Genomic DNA, 19,471 nt, shown 5'->3' with positions numbered 1-19,471 from the left:
AATGAGTGTAATAGAATTATTTTTAGTCGTCTGATTATGAAATTGCCTGTTCCTTTTCCTACATCAGAGTCGTTCGCGTATGGGGTGCATTTCACTACGCATACTGCTGATATGCCATCAGTATGCATAGTGAAATGCGTAAGGTGCAAAGTTTAACTTGAATGAAAGGGGTGGAGGTAGCAAATTCAAAAATAAAAAAATAAACGGTGGGGAAGTTCGGGTGGGGCTGGTTGGGTGAGGTGAGGTTTCCCTTGACGCCTGAAAGAAGTGGGGGCTAAGAGGGAGGGGGATGCCTGTGTGAAAGAGACGAGAACAGGACAAAATCATCCAGTACATCGGAGTGACGAGAGTGACGAGACATGCCATCCCATCTCCAACCCTACATGCCACTGCCTCATATGCTAACTACGGGCTTGAACATTATACTGAACGTTCTTTGAGTCAAGTGCAAAAGTCGTTCACATTATATCTGATCTCCCGGTAATTAACTTACACAAATACAAATAATAATAATAATAAATGTGGCATAATTGTAACGTGTTACTTTCTATTAAATACATGATGATAAAATATAAACTGAAATGTAGGGGAAAATTCAACAATATCAGTCTCAATGAAGCCATCATACTTGACATAAGAAACAGATGTTGCGACATATGGTGACTAAATGTGGTTAATCGTTCCAAATATCCCAGACATCTTTGTCGTCGCGATGTTACTGCATTACTCGCTCCCGGGAATATTTTTGCATATGGTTCTTTTTTAGTGCAATGGCCAGAAAGGTGGCTAGTGGATTTGTTTACCCCGAGAAACATAGTCTATTTTGAATTCTTCCACATTATCAGCATATATTCTGAGAGATATATATACTGGGCGGAGGTCAGTCGCTATCAGCTCTCTGAGATTCAGGATTTCGTGACTCGCCGTCTGGCTACATTATAAAAACGGTCATGTGCGAGTTGCATTGATTTTGAGTTCATTTATGTTTATTATCCAATTATCATCATGGCTGTGATCTCGAACAGTAATTATTGACGCGGCACATTAGTAATGCATACTAATTCAATCATCATCATCAGTGAAATTATTGTTAAAAAGAACCAAAAGAATTATCCATTGTATCATCACGCTAGAAAAGGCCACAATCGAATAACCTCCAATATTGGTAGTTTGTATTTCATTGTAATGAAAATTTAATTACTCTATAAAATCTGTGGCTGTGTGATGTTTTTGTACAATAGCTGTTCCGTATTGATTTTAGGATGTAAGTCGTTACGGTAAATGTTTTTGCGATATATTTGCCTTCTGATTCATCCGTTTGGGTTTCAAGACCAATACTAAAGTAGTGTTTTATGATAATCTTCCTGCAAGCATCTACATAATCGACAGATAAGTGCCCATCATTATAGACTCGTATAAAAACCGAAGATCGAACCACACAGTCTTACAGATATGCCTGCTTGTGTTTTCCCTACGAAATGACAAGATTTGCATCACACAAAGGGATGTTCTGGAAACTTATTGGAAATCCTGTCATTTCATCAATATGTCTTATTTGGAGCTTTAGAATAAGGTGCAGCTTCTAGTCGTGGAGAATTTGTCAGTATTTGATTTTTCCAACGGGTAATCGATGTCAAGCATATAGCATAACACGCAGCGTTCTCGGCATGACTTGAGAGTTAAGGTATGTTGGGGAACACCGAGAAAGCTGGTCTTCTCGGAGAGTTGGACTAATTATTTATCGACTTTCAGTTTCAGTGTCTTTGGAGTGCATTTCATGTATTATATGTTGTTTGCGGATATTGCGAGACGCTGAATAACCGGTCGGCACAGGAAAATATCGACACAATCCATTAGTTGATATAAAACTGGTAAGTTTTTTTTAGCATTAAATTAAATTGTATGTCTGTACAGGGAACAGGTGACCACACTCAATGTTATGAACTGTGACTTCCGTGAACTCTGACGCAGGGTTATATGTCATTATTATCAAACCGTTATGGACACCACATTAGAGATTTCTCCTAAATTTGCCTTAATTTGTACATCAAATATTTGCGAAATTGATTCTGTGCCCTTTTCGCCATGCTGAGTTTTCATCTCAATAATGAGGTTATGTAAAGTGTTTTGACAGAACGACTGTTTTAAAGATTTTGCTTTTGATATGACGGAATTCTGTATCTTTAAGGCGTGTCTTCACTGTGAGCCAAAAACATTGTACTTGCATTAAAAAATCATTGTCAGGAAACGAAGTATTAATTTATGGTCGTTTCCCTGTTGCATATATTCTGGGCGCCTCCTCGCGGAAACATGGCCATCCTTGCGACTTAAGGCGACCGGATTCCGTTCAGCCCAACATCCCGCGCGAGCAAATAATCTCTCCCAAAGAGACAAAAAGCATAATACTTTTCTTGGTGGCCGGACACATTGTGAATAATAAAACGCTGGACCAGACAGTACACAGTGTGTCTGTTAGAAAGCACACTTGGGGAAAGCGTGTATCGATTGGCAGCCCACCCTTTTGCTGGAGCAAGATCAATCGCCTGCCAAGTCTAAATAGGTAATAGTATTGATAAAATTAGGTTTGATGAAGAAGATGTCAAAAACAAAAACAGAGTTCTGCGCCACTTAAGTAATTATTGTCTGGCGCCAGCGACTTTCAGGTGAGTATTTTGGACGTGTGACAATGCTAAAAGCTACCTTATTACTGCATCACTATTTGATCAGTAAATTGGCACTTTTTTTTTTTTTTTTTGGGGGGGGGGGTTATTTCTGTTGTTCATATGCACTCACCGATTAAATCCGTCCGGTTATCTACTGCTAACTTGATATCGGTCCCTTCTTGTGAGGCACACAACTTTTCAATATAAATGTTATCAAATTTAGAGGGACGCATTTAGAGTTTATCAAAATTCCTTTATCCCTCATATCGCCAATGGAATTCTTAAGACCATTTATATCCCTGACTGGTTCTCTGAACGCGTCAAATGAAGGTCGTGCGCTTCATCAAGAAACAATGATAAAAATAACATGCCCCTCGGTCTCTTGGTATGCCATTTGATATCATGGTAACTTTTTGTGCATTATTTCATATCTGTAAAGGGGCATATAAACCAATGTTTGTGAAGGAGGACGCGATTGTACAAAATAATAACCACTCTGTTGATACACAGGTGTGCGTGCGTCACGAGAGCAGCCAAGAGTTTTTAAAATATTTTTTATGTACAGAGGAAAATGGAGAAAAAAAAATAGAAAATAAACAAACGTGGTCCATTATGAGCTGTGCTTCATCGAAAAGTTAAGATTTTCGTAGTTTAATTTAAATACCTGAAGTCCGATGCTAATACATTAAACCCGTTTTGCAAAGCCTTGAATTTAACTCATAGTTGCATAAGTGAACGTAACCTTCCTTGAAAATAGGATGTTTACGGTATTCCATACTTAAGGGGCATTTGCCGTCTTAACTTTTACACGGCGTCTTTGAAAACTGTCAGAGAACTTCTACCGTACACCTGTAGTCAAACATTGATTGGGATCGATATTCAACTGTGAAAATATTGTTTCGCAAACATGTGTTGTTACATTTGAAAGACATCTTCACGCAGATTTGTTCTTTTATTCAAAACATTCAATTCCGTGAGTGCTTACTCATAAAGGAGTGCTGCAATAGAGAGCTTTCGTGCTACATATAAATAAATTCATTTGAGCTAAATGTTTTGGTCTCATTCAATGCCTTTAAATCGATAGAGCTCAGCGATTGATTAAAATGAATTAAAGGGGGGCTTAGCCTGGCGTTTCCTGCCCAGTTAAGCATAACATGCAACACGTTAAGCGAGTTGCGCTAACAGAATGGAGCTTGGGCTGAAAGATGGAGGACGGAATTGTTCTCTGTAGAAGGTGAGTTTTCCTCTCAATTCGTGCTTATTTACCCACGTTTTCATGTCCCTAAACAAGATGATCGACAAAGGATTTTGTTGACTTCGTGTCTGGTCCAATATAGAATACCGGTTGACACTGAATACATATTACGGATTAGGTCGTAACAGGGTAAGTAAAGCGTGATTTTGACAGCCAATTGCTTCTTGGTTCGTCGGAAAGGTTGGTGTAGAGTATAGTATTAGTTTACCCGTTTTGAAATGCTCATATTTCTCACACAGGCTCATTTCAAGCCTTTTCTTCGTTTCTGTGTAATATACAAACGCACGTACTGTGTTATTTTAAACAGTGATACAGTCATATGAAGTCGTTCCTCTCGTTCATAATGTATTGTGTGCAGACATCTCCAGCTTGCATCGATTTTTTCGCCATCCATAGGTTGGAGATATAATGAGGGTACATGTAAAGCTCAATGCAGTGCTTGCATAGCGTAGCAAGGAATGTTACACTGTTGAATTGAAGCTTAAACGTGATTAAACGAAAATGAAGCTTAGTATAGCATAAGGACATAGCTCCTTTTACACTTCACAATGAGAAATGAGATTGTACCGAAAATACCCATGAAAGGTTTGAAATGAAAATGCCTCTGTTTGTTAGTTACTAGAGAAGGACTTGCCTTGCCTTTATATTAATGGCAGCATGCTATTAACCCCAGACGTGAAGTTGCATACAGTTGCAGAAAACGCCATTGAGTCATGGGGTCAGTGGCTAGATACTGAACCGATTACAGATGCATATACGGCACATTGTACATAGAGAAACGTATGAATTGGGCAGAAAAAAAATTGACTAGGACGGGAATGTCTAAAGTTGTGTCCATCGCAACCAGCAACCTGGGGTACACTGCTGTCTTTGACGTGGTCTTATTAAGTAAGTGGATACCCCAGTGGTGGTGGTCAGGAGATGTTCTGGACACGCTGTGAGTAAAACTAGATCTTCTCTGATGTGAACTGACCATAAGTTAACGCCGTCGTGTTTTTTTATATCCCGAAGTCCATTTCATTTCTTTTTTATTGATTTATTATTATTATTATTATTATTATTATTATTATTATTATTATTATTATTATTATTATTATACCGTATTGACTTGAATGGGGCACCATAAACCTGTGCTTCATCAAGTATAAAATACTATCCCGGCTCCCTTAGGGTATATTGGCGGCAAATGTCCCCAACGCTTTTAAACCGTAACTAACGTCCGCTGTTATGTGACGAAAATGATAATGAGGAAATGAGCCTCATGTCAGATCATTTATCTAGTGTCATAATGAGTTAGGACACTCGTAGATAGTTGGATGAAATCCAGATTTGGCAGGTGATACGCCTAGAAATGACACGCTGGGGTATATCTTCACGAGTAGTGTTTATTAACTTTATTAGGTTTTAAGGGCGATTAAAACTTTTGTCAACCTGGCTCGGCGCCCTTAATGTTCGTAGTGGCGTTGAAAGCGCAAAAAGGTATGTCCGAAAACACGCGACACGCTCGTAAGGGATCTTACTTTTGTCTACTGAGAAGAATCAACAGTATCAATTGAGCAGTGACAAGTCGTTATTTATGAAACTGCTAAATGACAACTTAATCTCCGAGTTTGACGTGCATCCGAAACTAGTTTACGAGTTTTAAGCGGTTTTGTGTGGATTCAAGACGCTTGTGTTTGACTTAACTCTTAGATCTCACCCTTGATTTGAGGCGTATCTAGCTCGACTAAGACAGTTGTCAGCGTCCCCGGGTTGAACATAACCTAACAACCGGCCCTGAGGTGAGTGTATTGACGGAGTACAATTTGGGGCGGCAGAGATAGGTGTACGAACTGCCACTGTGAAGTAGGGACGATATCATCAGACTGTTTAACCCGTGTCAACAGATCTTGCCCGGATTAAATTTTCTACGTGACACTTGTGACTTATCTGTCAGTAGACATGGCCATATTGGAATTATACACAATGTAACATCGCTCAGGATTAACCTGTAGACCCGGAATATTTAGGTGATCACATGGAGAGGATTCAAGAAAAAAGATGGTCCAGATAGGATACACTATATAGGATGAATTAGTCAGACAGTGCTACATGGTAAGGTTATATCCCGTAGATCGTATAAAAAGCAAGGAATCTACCAGGCGCTGTTTGAATAATGGTCGTAGGAGCAATATTCTCGTACGTAAGATTGCTCATGATGAAGAGTGCTCCGGTAAAGATGCCAGTGTAACGAGATTTATGTTGTTCGTCGGAACCACTTTAAGCTACACGTTTGTAATAGTTCGCGTTTCAGAGATGTATTACGACTTTCTTGTTTGAGTTGAATTATAATTTATAAGATGTGGTTATTTGAAAGCGATTTTTACACAGTTTATGTTTAAATATATAATCAAATTTCACTACCAGGCCAAAGTGGCTTGATTATCTTTTTTTTTTTCAAAGTCGCACATCCTCAATTGGATGACACTCAACGGACTTAAATGTCATTCTTTTCCTGTTGAACATGATCATTTTCTCTTCCCGCTCAGCACGGACAATACAAAAAGCGACTTTTAGCAACGCTAGCAGCAATTTTAGGATAATATCTCTCTCTTCACATGGCCTCCACGGTCTGAGTATTTACTATATACCCCACAATCATAAACATCCTTCATATGACTGACCAACCGCCTTGTCAGTGCCATCTCCTTTTACACGCGTATTTAATAATTTATCTTTTTTTCATCACCAGTTGAAATTAAAAGAAAAAGTTGAGCTACTACCGTCTCCCATTTCAGCGTTCTGACTTTTACTTATCCAGCAATATTTTTGTACGGAATGGGCATTAGTATTAGCTTGATTCAAGAGAAAGGAAGTATATTTCTATTTGTCTAAAATATGCCCCCCCCCCCCCCCAACAACTTTTACCATCAGTATAGTTTTCCTCTTGTCCTTATATTTCAATGTTTACGTTTATGCTTTTAAATAACGTGAAAATCATTTTGAAATCTGACACACGTAAGGACCTTTAATTGCCTGTGCACTTTTTCAATTTAGTGTGCAGGAAACTGAACCGACGCAAGAATAGAAAGGATGGGGCGCCGAATATCATGATTAACAGCCGCCCCAGGGCAGCAGCCACACCCTTCATTGTTATATTCGGAATATATGATGACATTTACCAATTTGATTATAATAATTTGTGAGTTTTGTACGAGCAATATAGGACAAATATAGAATTTTTCTGCCGATTGTGACAAGTAAAAGTTGACCGTTGATGGCCTCACCCCACCATCACCATGTGTATTAAGTCAGTTCAACATATGCCATGGTCCTTTCCCTTTTCTCTGCCTCTCTCTCTCACACACACGCAGACAGTGAAACACACACATTCACACACACACACACACACACACACACACACGCAGACAGTGACACACACACACACACACACACACACACACACGCAAACAGTGACACACACACACATTAACACACACACTCAATCACACATACAGAGAGAGAGAGAGAGAGAGAGAGAGAGAGAGAGAGAGAGAAGGGGGGACTAGGGGCTACAAAGCACTGGTTTATAATTGGAGGCGTTGACGTGCTTGTCATTCCTCACTACCAGTGAAGTGTCATCTATCAGTGTGAAGTGGACCTTGCATTATGCACAGAGACGATAACAAATGACAAGACAGCGTAACCTGACAACTACACCCACTTAACGCCATGTTACATCGCATTACACGGCGACGACAAGCTTAGGGTATAGCATAATATAGTAGTAGGGCCAAGCGTGTGATTGGAAATTTGATTAAATTCCTATTAGCCGTGACAGGTGCCATTTTCAGAGGACTCTATCCCCTGATGAGGGCTGGTCCAAAATTTCTATATATATATGTGTATTGAATAGAGATCTTTATAATGGTAGGTACTGATAGCTCACGCAGGTCGATATTGGCTAGATATTTCGAACTGATGCATCTGATAGGTTAACAAATTTTCAGACATTTGCTTTACAAAATTAAAAAAAGAAGCAAAAGATATCTCGAGAATACTGTCGCAATCGGCTGCAAATCCTATTAATAAATTGAAAAACACAATGAAATGTTCACTGGTGGCAGCTTGCCAAAGTGACAGAAAAAAAGCATATGCATAAGGTTCAAAATCATATAGTCGCCAGGTGTAAAGTATACAAATGTGTATCATTATCCCTATTATAACCACGGCGGCAATACGAAAAGCACAAATTGTACTGCTCCATCTGTATGAATCCTCTAATAATACATATTAAGGAATATATGGTTCCGCAAGATAAAGTTCACATCAACTGAGATATACTTGACCGTAAAACTGAATGACAAAGGCGGATGTAAGATGTACTGTAAGTGCCTCGATTGCGGTCTGAAACATCGCCACTAAAATTGTGCGTCACAATATATTCTGAGACAGTAGTCAGCCGAGTACTGGAAATCTACTGGTTAGTTGTCCCAATAAGATTGTAGATTAGCTGTGAGTAATTCAAGTGTACAAAATAATTATCAGAACAACATTCGACGTTCTTTTTTTTTATCTAGGACCCATCTGGGTCCTGGTTTTCATGTGGCTAAGTTTTGACAACGATACTAGTAGTCAAAACGACAATCCCGCTTGTAGATACCGATTTTGTACGTTGCCACGTTAAAACTGTCACCTTTTATAATGCTTTCAACTTTGTTACTAAAAGGGTCAAATAGTTTGCTGTAGACATGTTAAATATTTAGCCACAGTTTGTTTTAAATTGCGCTTATTTTAATTAATGCACATACTAAGTAAAGACAACGAATGGTAATGCTAGTTTTACTTGTTTTATTACTCTACTACCGGACCCTTATTTATATTCCCAATCAGTCACCTGAAATTAATGACGTCATTTATCGCAAATGCCATTAAATTTTTGAACAATTATTTTTCGCTTTTTCAGGATTCGTTGCTGCACTTTGACAAACAAAACCCCTCGGTCCACATGCAAAGAACTTTGGAGTTTCACAAACAATTAGCGACTTTTATGTAAGGGAGACAAACAGCTGGTTGCTGCATTTGAAGTTATAACGGGGCCTTACTGTCGAAACATTTTTCAGTTTTTTAAGAGACGCCGAGATCAGTTAAGTATATTTAAACTGCTGGGAACAAGCACGTAGCAGTCTACATATCATGACGATATCGTGACCGCTTAACTGGCCTCATTGCGTCCCACTTAAAACGCGCGTGTGATAACCTTAGGAAACATGCTCTAATCAAACACCATGTATGTCAGCAAGCAATGAGACATAGGAAACCATAAGTCATGGCTCACGAACGAAGTGGTTCCATGGAAATAGATTCCGATGAGATTGTAAAGTTAGAACCTCGCGCCTTCAGGCCCTTCAAAACCAAAGATGAGTATTTATATGCCATGAAAGAGGATTTGGCAGAGTGGTTTAAAACCCTCTACGAAGGTTTAGAAATTCTGGTAGATAATTTCTTCGAAGTTTTGGACACTGGTGTTCTTCTGTGTAAACATGCAAACAACGTGCAGCAGTACGCCAAGGAATACGAGAAACAGCACCCCGGATCTCCGAACTTTGCCAACGTGAAGTTTCCACGCGGGGAGGTCCAGTACCGAGAAAATGTGAAACCAAAGTCATTCCAAGCCCGTGATAATATCTCTAACTTCATCGCCTGGTGTCGGGGCCTGGGCATCATGGACGTACTGCTGTTTGAGACGGACGATCTCGTACTGAGGAAAAACGAGAAGAGCGTGATACTGTGTCTCCTGGAGGTGGCTCGTAAGGGGGCAAAGTTTGGGATGCTGGCCCCCATCTTGGTCCAGATGGAGGAGGAGATAGAGATGGAGATAGCAGGTGAAGAGCCAGAACCCTTCAGGCAGATAATTTACAATGATCATATGTCATTGGACGATATGGTGAGTAGGAGTTGTACATTTTATATAACCCTTTGGTCAATAACTAAGTCATATCATAGAGAGAAACAGAAATAGAGAGTTGGTCAGATAATTTAACCTCAGCCAAATATAGAATTGACAGCCATTGAAATATTACTCAACCGATAAAAAATGTTCATCAAAACACTTCTTGGAATCATATAGCTTGGCATTCTTATCTTTTGATGGAAGTTGCTCTGTAATAAAAAGCAAGAAAAGGCAGAGCGCCTGATGCTTAAAATTCGATTTATTGGTATCAACATGGGTATAGCTGGAAAAATCGCAGAATAAATAACTAAATAAAATAAAACAGAATAAAAAACTAATACATGAGAACACGACTTAGATCAGGAGAAAGGACAGGTGTGAACCACGATTCACAAACACCTGCTGACGGTCTCACACACAGGGTCATGACAGGGAATTTGGTGCACGTATTAGGTAGTGACGGTGATGATGTTGGGAAGGGTGAGGGTGAGGATGAAGTCTAAAATACAAAGTGAATAAATATTGAACGCTGCCGTGGTAACAGAAGTTAATGTTGATTGCGTCCATGCGAACGTTGTTAAAAGTAATCACAGACAGCTGTGACGTTCATTGCGTGCAGCTGCTTTAAAAAATGGTCGAAGGTTCTTTTCCTCCCCAGAGTCCGCATATGTGTGGATCAAAGATACAAGTTATTCCAATCTGTGACAAGTGCACACGTGAATGCCAGTGGACTTAGTTTAGGCGTCAACCCAGTTTGCAACATTAACAAAACTGGAACAGTTTCAGGCGTCCACTGGCGCAATTAAGTGAGTTTATGTAAAGTAATTTGTCATTTCTCTAAATGGCTTGCCAATATATGTGTATTTTGTAAGTGAAATCTTGTGGTTTACTAGGACCACAAAGTGACATGATATTAACTTTCCTTTTTACAAGTTCACTTCCTTGTTTCATGTTGCTGTTCATTGTTTACATCGTCATATCCATGTGAAACATGACAGCAAATGCCTCGAGCCTCAGAAGGATACAAACTTGCAATACTTATGAAAAGAAAGCTTCTGGGTAAACAGTTGTTGTCCTATCATTTTCTATCGGTAAACTTTGATAGTGTACCGCATTAACTTCTACGGCATAAAGACTTCTGCTCAAATATTGGGGCACTGATTAACGGTCAATAGCTGTGCGATATCAACTGCCACTGGGCAAATACAGACTCAGAAAGGAAGCATTGTACCGCTAGAGGCCGTGTGTCAAGACGAGATAAGACCCCCTGAAAATATGATACTTTAAATTGGTGACCCAATAATTACGTTTGCCAAATAAACAATACAGTAACAATATTCGAGTAGTTCTAGAGGCTGGTATTGTAACACGCCCATTAACTTAAACCTATAGGCTCAGATAAGTGAAAAGAAACGAAGATTACTTGATAAAGAGGTCTCATGTGGGATTGGCGAGATTCCCAGATTCTAAAATAAGCTCAAGCTTTTTATAGATTTTATGGGCACATGCTGTATATAGATTTACAAAAGGGAATTGCACAGGTGCAACTTGCCGAATTGAATACCTTCACACAAAGATCCAAAATACCTTAATATCAATAACACAAATGTGACGATAAATTTGATTTCATGTATATGATTTGATTTTAACTTAAGTAATAAATTTGTCGTTTTATTGGGTTAGGCTAAATAGGTCATATTAACTGTTTACATTTCTCAATATTAATTGAGTAATGTGTAAAAAATCAAGTAGTTATAGAATTTAAATTATGGAATCAAATAGTTAAAAACACATTGACTTGTTCAAAATAGATCAAAACACTTTTTATTAATACAGTTTTTTTTTATTTTCTTTCAGGTGAGCGCTGCTCTTAGCGTCTGCTCCTGTCCGTCTCAATTTCCTATGGTCCGTGTGTCTGAGGGAAAATACAGAGTAGGGAACTCAAAAACACTCATTTTTGTCAGGGTAAGTACAGCAACATTTAACGTTATGTTCTTGATATAGGTGCACTTAGGGAACAGCTTACTCTTTAAATTGGTGGCGACACGTGGAAGGGCTTAGTTCTAACCATGGCATTGACAAGCATGATGCTATTTACACCGGTAGATAAAAAACCTTGTTTAATTGCCATACTCTTCGTTACTAAGTGATTCTGTCAATACAATACATGTAATTGGAATATTATTTCTTTCAAACCATTTAATCCGATCCTTTACAAAAGGTTTGAAATGATCTGCTTCTTAGCCACGTCGGCTCAGTCTAATACTTTCATCGGGTTTTGAGCTGCTTACATTGACGACGGTGTCAGGCAATAAACATTTCACGTAAACACAGAAATAAACACTGTACCGTGTTATCTGCTACATGTAGTTATACATGTAAACTGTTCTTCCACAGATTCTCCGTAACCACGTCATGGTTCGTGTTGGCGGTGGCTGGGATACTCTACAGCACTACCTGGATAAGCATGACCCCTGCAGGTGCAAATCTCTAGGTAAGACATCATTCCGACTTGATAGATCAAGACAGGAACTAACACAGGCAGACACATCAGTTACTTTTAAAGATGGATATATATCTGTGTTGGTTTTGTCCGAAAAGCAACGATTTTACCATGCACAACATTTTTCATTTCATTCATTAAAGTAATGCTTATTTCTCACATTTTCCTGTTGTGTGCATTCCTGCCCACAGAATATGTTTAGTCAACTGCCTTAAAATTTGATATAAAGATATTTCACTGTGCATAGTTTAGCCATATTGCTATACAAATGTTATTTGTACTTTAGGCCACCGCATACCGCCTCAGCCATTACCGCCCAAGCGTCGCAGCTCTTCGCCCGTTCCGGGGCCACAGCTTTCCGTGTATCAGCCTCGCCTCTCGAATGGCGGCCCGTCTGCCACAACTGTAAATCAAAACCAAAGGTAATCAATAAAGTGGTCTAATTTACATTATCGTCTGTGCATAAGGTGAACCCTTGGTGAAATAACGTTTTTAACGTAGTCTGTTATAGAGGTGATTCAGACGGGCAAAGGGATATTTAAGATAAGTCATGTTGTCTAAAAAATAAGGCTCATCCTTGTAATTGCAAGATAAGACAGTGCCTTACTAAAATGACCGCCAAGGTTCAACTAGTCCCTTTTCACAAGCACGGTGCTTCACCTATCGAAAAAATGTTATTTTCCTCGTTGTTCACACATTGTCCGTACAGATCAATTGATATTGCAGAGGTTAGGAGAGATCTTTGTAAGGAAGTCTGTGAAATAGCATCTAAGTTACAAAATCCAAGTTATTGTGTTTTATCATTTTCAGTTCTACAACCAGGCGGTCGTCTGCCACAACCAACCGTCCACAAACACCAACTCTACGTTCTAGTCAAACTACACTACGCGCACAAGATAGGAAGTATCGTAGCACCGAAAATTTGCTGTCCAGTTTATCGGGTAAAAACAAGCCTCAAGATTCAAAAGGCAGAAACTTTCCAAAATCAATGTCGTCTGACAAAATCGGACAACAACAACAACAAACTAGACGGCGCTCCGATTCGGCAAATCTATCTAGACCGGAGTCTACGGAGGATTTGAGGCCCCACAGAAGACTTGGGTCTGGTCCTTCGCCAAGGTCGATGTCCCTCGCGCCTTCTGAACCCAACACACGGCGGTCTCCATCTCGAGAAGAAGCTTCTCGCCAGAGATCTCGCTCAGCCGCCACAGTGGAACGCATGCGACCCTCCACGCCCACTTTCAGCTCAAGCAGGATAAGATACTCCCCACGGCCCAACGAAGAGGAAAGACTCATCATATCAAGGAACTCCTCAGGAAGACATAATTTATCAAGAAAATCTGCAACGGAATCTGAAGAACAATCATCGAAGAAAAGTTCAGACATTAAGCGTAGTATAAGCAGCAGCAACTTACTGGAAAAACAAAAAGCAGCAACCAGCAGAGAGGAAAGACCGCCATCTAGAATCCGCCCGTCCACGCCGCAACCAGTTAAGGCGTTGGCGCGCTCGCCCAGGGACGAAAGTGGCCAGGCAGAACTTTACATTACGCGAAATCAAAGCGGCTGCCACGAAATAAAAAGAGACATTCCAGACAAGCAGGAAAATAAAACAACACCTAGACGTGGGTCTGCTTCTGGAATGGGAAACGCGTCAACATATCGGTCAGGTCGCCAAACTCCAGTATCCATGGGCCATAAAGACGGAAGCAGCAATGTTGGACAATCACATGTACGATCACGCACACCAACTCCAATGGTAAGACAAAATTCCTTGGATCAAGAAGACACGCAATCACAAGCAAAGCCAGTTACCTCTCCTAGCACCAGTGAACCGGGGACGATATACCAACGTCGCTCTCGACCGAGCACCCCTGAACCTGCACAAAGACAGGGAAAACAACCAGTTACACCCAGGGGCAGTCTGCAGGGGCCTATGGGATTTGTGAAACGACCAGAAAGTGGAAGAAAAACTCCAACATTTAGTAGAGAAAATTCTGAAAACGAACTGACAGAGATCATGGCAAACGCTACTAAAGTAAACCAAGCCTCTCCTAGAACCAGTGAATCAGGGCCATTGAGTTCAAGAAGCACAGATAAAACGCCAGTCTCCGGAAGAAGAACGCCAAATCTTCGACGAGGGAACTCCGTTGAGAAAGATCTGAAAGATTTAGCATCCCAGAGTAACAAGTCATCGTTTTCCGCTTCAGGCACCGTCAAATCGCCGCGTAGCAGGAGCTCCAGCAGGGAAAATGTAGCTGAAAATAACTTTGGGAGTTACGATGGAAAAAATTCTACTCGGAAGACTGCGGGTCGAAACAGTTTGAGCACGTACAATTTTGGCAAGCCATTAACACGTTCCCAAGAAATAAAACTTGCGTGTTCGACATTTAATTCACAAAACAGAAGGTCCCATAGAAGAAGCCAGTCGATTACTGACCCATCAGAGCACGATGAGATAGTAGACGAGGCTCAAAGACAATTAGAAAAAGACTACGAAGAAATGGAAGCCCTGTTTCGAACCTACCGCGTCGAGGAAAGGGCTCAATCTCGAAATGGGGGCACAGGGATGACCCACTCGAGTTCTTGTAATGAACTCTCTGCTTTAGAAGCTAGTGATGAAAGATATGCAACTCAGAGAAACGAACTATTAGATTCCAAAGAAAAAGAATTCCTCTCCAAACGGAACGCTTCTGTGGGTGATTTAACAAACTTCTCCTTAAGTCCAAGGATGGCCAGTTACTGTTTCAGTATAGCGAAACCCAGGCGAGATGATCGAGGGGGACCTCCTACACGGATTCCGACCCCCGTCAGAACGAGGATGGGGGCCGAAGGGAGGCTGCTGAGGTCGGATTCGGGGGTGGAAATTAACTGCGCATCTTCAGATACGTACTGTGATGACATGGAAACGAGACGATCCACTGGGAGTGATTCTGGGATAGAGTTCAAGGCCTTCAGCCCGTCCGGTGACACTGTGACGCCAAGGAAAGAGAGAGAGTTTCAGAGGCAACAAGCGTCTCCAGCGCAGAGCCCAACAACGAAAGTCACATACACCTTGAATATTTGAATCATGTCATGCTTTATTCCACAGACTTTGCTTGGAATTGTTTTATATGCAGTGTTCTAAGAGAAAATCAGGTCTAGTTTATTTGTGATTTTATGGAGCATTTACTGTATGTCACTGGTCATAGCTTTAGCTGGGCATTGTTTCTGCAGCGCTAAAGTTTTATCTGCCTGTACATGTATATTCAATTTCAAAGTGGCCTGATTTGTACAGTATAATTCAATTCATAGTTGAAAATGATCCGCTTGATGTGAAACCATACATTCCATGTTAATTGTAAACCTTATTTATAAACCGGCCGCTGACAAAATTATGTACATATGCATATGAGGTAAGGCACGGATGAAGCTGAACTTGCTCAATTTGTAATTATGTCTCACGGCATCAATATTTGCATTTTAACTTATTGTGATTTCTGAATAGTAGCTGTAGTAGAACGGTTGCCCGTGAATGGTTATTATATTATCTGAAACAGGAGATTGTTCTGAATACTAACTACAGCTATTTTGGCTTGGTTGTAAATTGTTGATATTAAATCCAAGTCTGTTGAATTAAGTCAGTGTATTGCGAAATCGACATCATGCTAGATTTTTCATTTGAGACATTCCAGTTAATTATTTATTTATTTATGGCCACATTTGATGGTTGAATTGTGCTTTTTTCTTTTTTGTTTGTTTGTTTATTAACAGTAAATGGTATTTTGAACCAAGAAAGTTGATTTGTTCTTGTAGTTTAGCTTTGTGTCTTGTTAAAGAAAAATATCTTTAATCACAGTGAGTATGTGACTAAAACTGTTGTTTAATTTAGATCCATCCAGTAAAAATTTTCATTCAAAACGATACCTGACATACGTTCTCGAATGAGTCCTTGGGTTCGAAAGGACTGTACATAATACATGAAGGCTACAGTGATATATTAAGAAACCCCGCGGTGGCCCAGGGAGAGGGTAGTCCCGGGAAGGTGTTTTATACATGGGTATACATCCTCGAAAGGAAATATGCAGGCATATTTTGAGGTAAAACTTGTAATTTCCGACCTCAGTGACTGATAATCTTTTTAAACGTTACATGCGTACGTGCAGGGGCGGATCCAGGATTATTTGAAAGGGGGGGGGGGGGGCGCATATGCAAAGCCGAGCGCCCCCCCCCCCCCCCAACCCGGTTGGCGTGAGGTTCCCCTGACCCCCCTCTAAATCCGCCACTGTACATGTAAGCCTATATGAATGGATTTTACTGGTTAACATTGACCCCCCCCCCCCAACCCGGATGTGTAAATCACTTTATTTGAAGAATCACAACCAGTTTTGTTTTTTTTTTTTTTTAAGATAGGCCTATCATGAAGTACATGTATGATATGTATTAAGATCTGACGCAAGGGTAGGCCACAGGAATTTTGTTTCGGGGTAGACCTATTTGCGTTGAGAAATGTGAACGATGGCAGTGAATTATCAGGAACCAATTTAAAAACAATTCCTTTGCATATTAATAAATAACACCCCTCTGAACGCTTTTAATTTTTCTAAAGAATGACAGACAGTGCAATCTTCTTAGACCCTCGTGCTAGTAATAACTATTCGCCGTCGTGTTTTAAGGTCTTTTAAAATCATTTCAACGTTTTTGTAGTCTATGGGCCCTTGCACTTAATTTCAAGATTTAAGGATAACATAACATTTACTATACAACATATTTAGAAATTGATGTTGAGCTCAGCATTCTGAACACATGGGGTTGCGCTTCGTGCCGATTGTCAGTTGCATCAGAGAAGCTGCGCGATAAGTAGTCTGCGCATGAACCCAGTTACCATGTAAACTTCCGGGAAGGATTTCACGCAAAACATGTAGACTAGCAGGCACGGGGCACAATATTTAGCAATCACATAGATTTAGAGAGAGTAACCTAGTTCACCATAACTCAGCTAGTGGTAGGAAAAAGCAACCATGTCAAAACCTGGTCGCTCGGCACTCGGCATTGATTTAGGCACAAACTTTTCCTGTGTGGGTGTGCACCGGCATGGAAGAGTAGAAATTGTTCCTAACGATTTCGGGAACAGGACGACGGCAAGCTATGTCACTTTTACAGACAACGGACGATTAGTAGGCGATTCTGCTAAGGAACAGGCCATCATAAATTCCAGTAATACGGTGTGTGACGCAAAGAAATTGATCGGTCGCAGTTTCAACGACGTTACCCATCTCATTGATCGGTGGCCTTTCAGCGTGAGCAACGACGATGGGAAACCAACGATTCATGCGAAATATAAGGGGGAACGACAGACCTTTGCCCCAGAGGAAATCAGTGCTATGGTATTGGCTAAGTTGAAGGAGTCTGCGGAGGCATACTTGGGACAGGCGGTAACGGACGCCGTGATCACGGTCCCTGTGGACTTTAACGAGGTCCAGAGGCAAGCCACTTTGGACGCTGCGGTAATAGCTGGGCTCAATGTCTTACGTATTATCACTGAGCCCACTGCTGCAGTCTTAGCTTATGGCTTACCTGATAAACTGCACGACCCTGACATAAAAAATGTCCTTGTTTTTGATCTAGGTGGTAACTCATTACAGGTTTCTGTTTTATCATCCCAGAAAGGAATATATAAAATTCTCACCAAGTCAGTTGATGCACATCTTGGAGGGGAAGAGTTTGACAATAGAATGGTGAATTATTTTGTGAAAGAATTTAAGCGTAGGTATCAGAAAAACATCAGCAAAGACAAACATTCCATTCACCGCTTGCGAATAGCATGTGAACATGCCAAGCGAGTCCTGTCAAACAATATACAGGCAAACGTTGAGGTTGAGAATCTCTTTGAGGGAATCGACTACTTCACCATGATAACAAGATCTAAATTTGAAGAAATCTGCATTGATCTTTTCTTTGATGTTTTAAAACCAGTAGAAAGAGCTTTAAAAGACTGCAGGCTTGACAAGTGTGACATACATGATATCATTCTGGTTGGAGGCGCCACTCACAACCCAAAGATTCAGCAAGTACTACAGAATTTCATGGGTGGAAAAGAGCTTAAGAAATCCATCAGTCCAGATGAGGTGGTAGCACACGGAGCCTCCTTACAGGCAGCTCTGCTAACTGGTGTCAAAGATGACACCACTAAGGACTTGACACCAGTGACAATTGACCTGGTGCCTTTGTCACTTGGTATTGAAACCGCTGGTAGAAAAATGACCAAGCTAATCCAGCGTGACAGCATCTACCCCATCACTGTCACCCAGATCTTCACCACAGATTATGACAACCAGCCTGATGCTTGTATCCACGTGTACGAGGGAGAGGAGGCCATGGCAAAGGACAACCACCTCTTAGCAACATTTGAGTTGACTGGGATTCGTCCAGCACCTCGTGGAGTACCAAGAGTTGAAGTGACATTTCATATTGATGAAGAAGGTCTCTTGCATGTCACATCCAAAGACATCTCCTCTGGTAGTTCTACAAGCATGGATGTCAACATTGACAGAACTTTGTTGTCTAAAGAAGCAATGGGTAACATGATGACAAAGGCAGATAAATTCTTTGCAGATCATGACCAGTCTGTTGATAGTAAGAAGTACATGAAACCATATGTGCTTGGTTGTAAAAAAGCTGTTATTTCAACCATTAGAAAAATAACTTCTGAAGTATGAGCATGGGATGATCTCCATTGCTTTTTAAAAAAGCATTACTGCTGTATGAAAAGGCAATGTTTGAGTAGTACAAAAAGAAATTAAAACCAGAAGGGCTGTCAGAAAAGCTTTATCTGGTTTTACCAGAGTATGAACTGCTAGTTAAATATCAGTTGGAACTTGCTGCTTCAAGAGAAATTATTTTGTGAATGACTAAAACACTAATCTTGTGCAATAGTAAAGGAGTTAATGTGAAGATAATTGTGTTGAAAAATTTGTGTAATGGCTTCAAATCTGATAAGATATGTCAGTCCAAATTATACACAATTTGAGTGTAGCAAACTAAAAGTAAGCGAATTTCTTTGTGTCTGTGTGTGTTTGATAAAAGTTAACAGACTATTAGACTTGAATTCTGAATAAATTGATCTTTCAACATATTTAAAT

General features: G+C 40.3%; 2 protein-coding genes across 9 annotated transcripts; both read left to right on the top strand.

The window, feature by feature from the left end:
• The first annotated feature begins 1,473 nt into the window (after positions 1–1,473).
• LOC106174118 (uncharacterized) lies at positions 1,474–16,127 on the top strand. 8 transcript variants are annotated; one of them, XM_087000090.1, is made up of 6 exons: positions 1,474–1,684; positions 8,864–9,844; positions 11,708–11,815; positions 12,248–12,344; positions 12,640–12,775; positions 13,164–16,127. In XM_087000090.1, the coding sequence occupies exons 2-6, from the start codon at positions 9,227–9,229 to the stop codon at positions 15,415–15,417; spliced, it is 3,213 nt and encodes a 1,070-aa protein (XP_086856216.1). In that variant the 5' UTR covers positions 1,474–1,684; positions 8,864–9,226; the 3' UTR covers positions 15,418–16,127. The 8 variants fall into 8 exon arrangements, with proteins under 8 accessions (XP_086856216.1, XP_086856214.1, XP_086856209.1 ...); XM_087000088.1 differs by lacking the exon at positions 1,474–1,684 and adding an exon at positions 1,714–1,871; XM_087000083.1 differs by lacking the exon at positions 1,474–1,684 and adding an exon at positions 3,716–3,897.
• Positions 16,128–17,203: 1,076 nt separating this feature from the next.
• On the top strand, positions 17,204–19,464 carry LOC106174133 (heat shock 70 kDa protein 1A). Its single transcript, XM_013555547.2, has one exon. The coding sequence runs from the start codon at positions 17,351–17,353 to the stop codon at positions 19,046–19,048; it is 1,698 nt and encodes a 565-aa protein (XP_013411001.2). The 5' UTR covers positions 17,204–17,350; the 3' UTR covers positions 19,049–19,464.
• Positions 19,465–19,471: the final 7 nt, after the last annotated feature.

Source organism: Lingula anatina, chromosome 1 (assembly GCF_051362555.1).
Source record: "Lingula anatina isolate TDL-2025a chromosome 1, LinAna3.0, whole genome shotgun sequence".
NCBI classification, from domain to species: domain Eukaryota; kingdom Metazoa; phylum Brachiopoda; class Lingulata; order Lingulida; family Lingulidae; genus Lingula; species Lingula anatina.
The sequence above is the reverse complement of the archived record's forward strand: the minus strand, read 5'-3'. Positions and strand labels throughout refer to the sequence as shown.

Coding starts and splice junctions, on each gene's coding strand:
- LOC106174133 (XM_013555547.2), top strand. CDS start 17,351: ATGTCAAAACCTGGTCGCTCGGCACTCGGCATTGATTTAGGCACAAAC.
- LOC106174118 (XM_087000090.1), top strand. CDS start 9,227: ATGGCTCACGAACGAAGTGGTTCCATGGAAATAGATTCCGATGAGATT. Junction 11,816..12,247: donor AAACACTCATTTTTGTCAGG/GTAAGTACAGCA, acceptor GTTCTTCCACAG/ATTCTCCGTAACCACGTCAT. Junction 12,345..12,639: donor CTGCAGGTGCAAATCTCTAG/GTAAGACATCAT, acceptor TTTGTACTTTAG/GCCACCGCATACCGCCTCAG.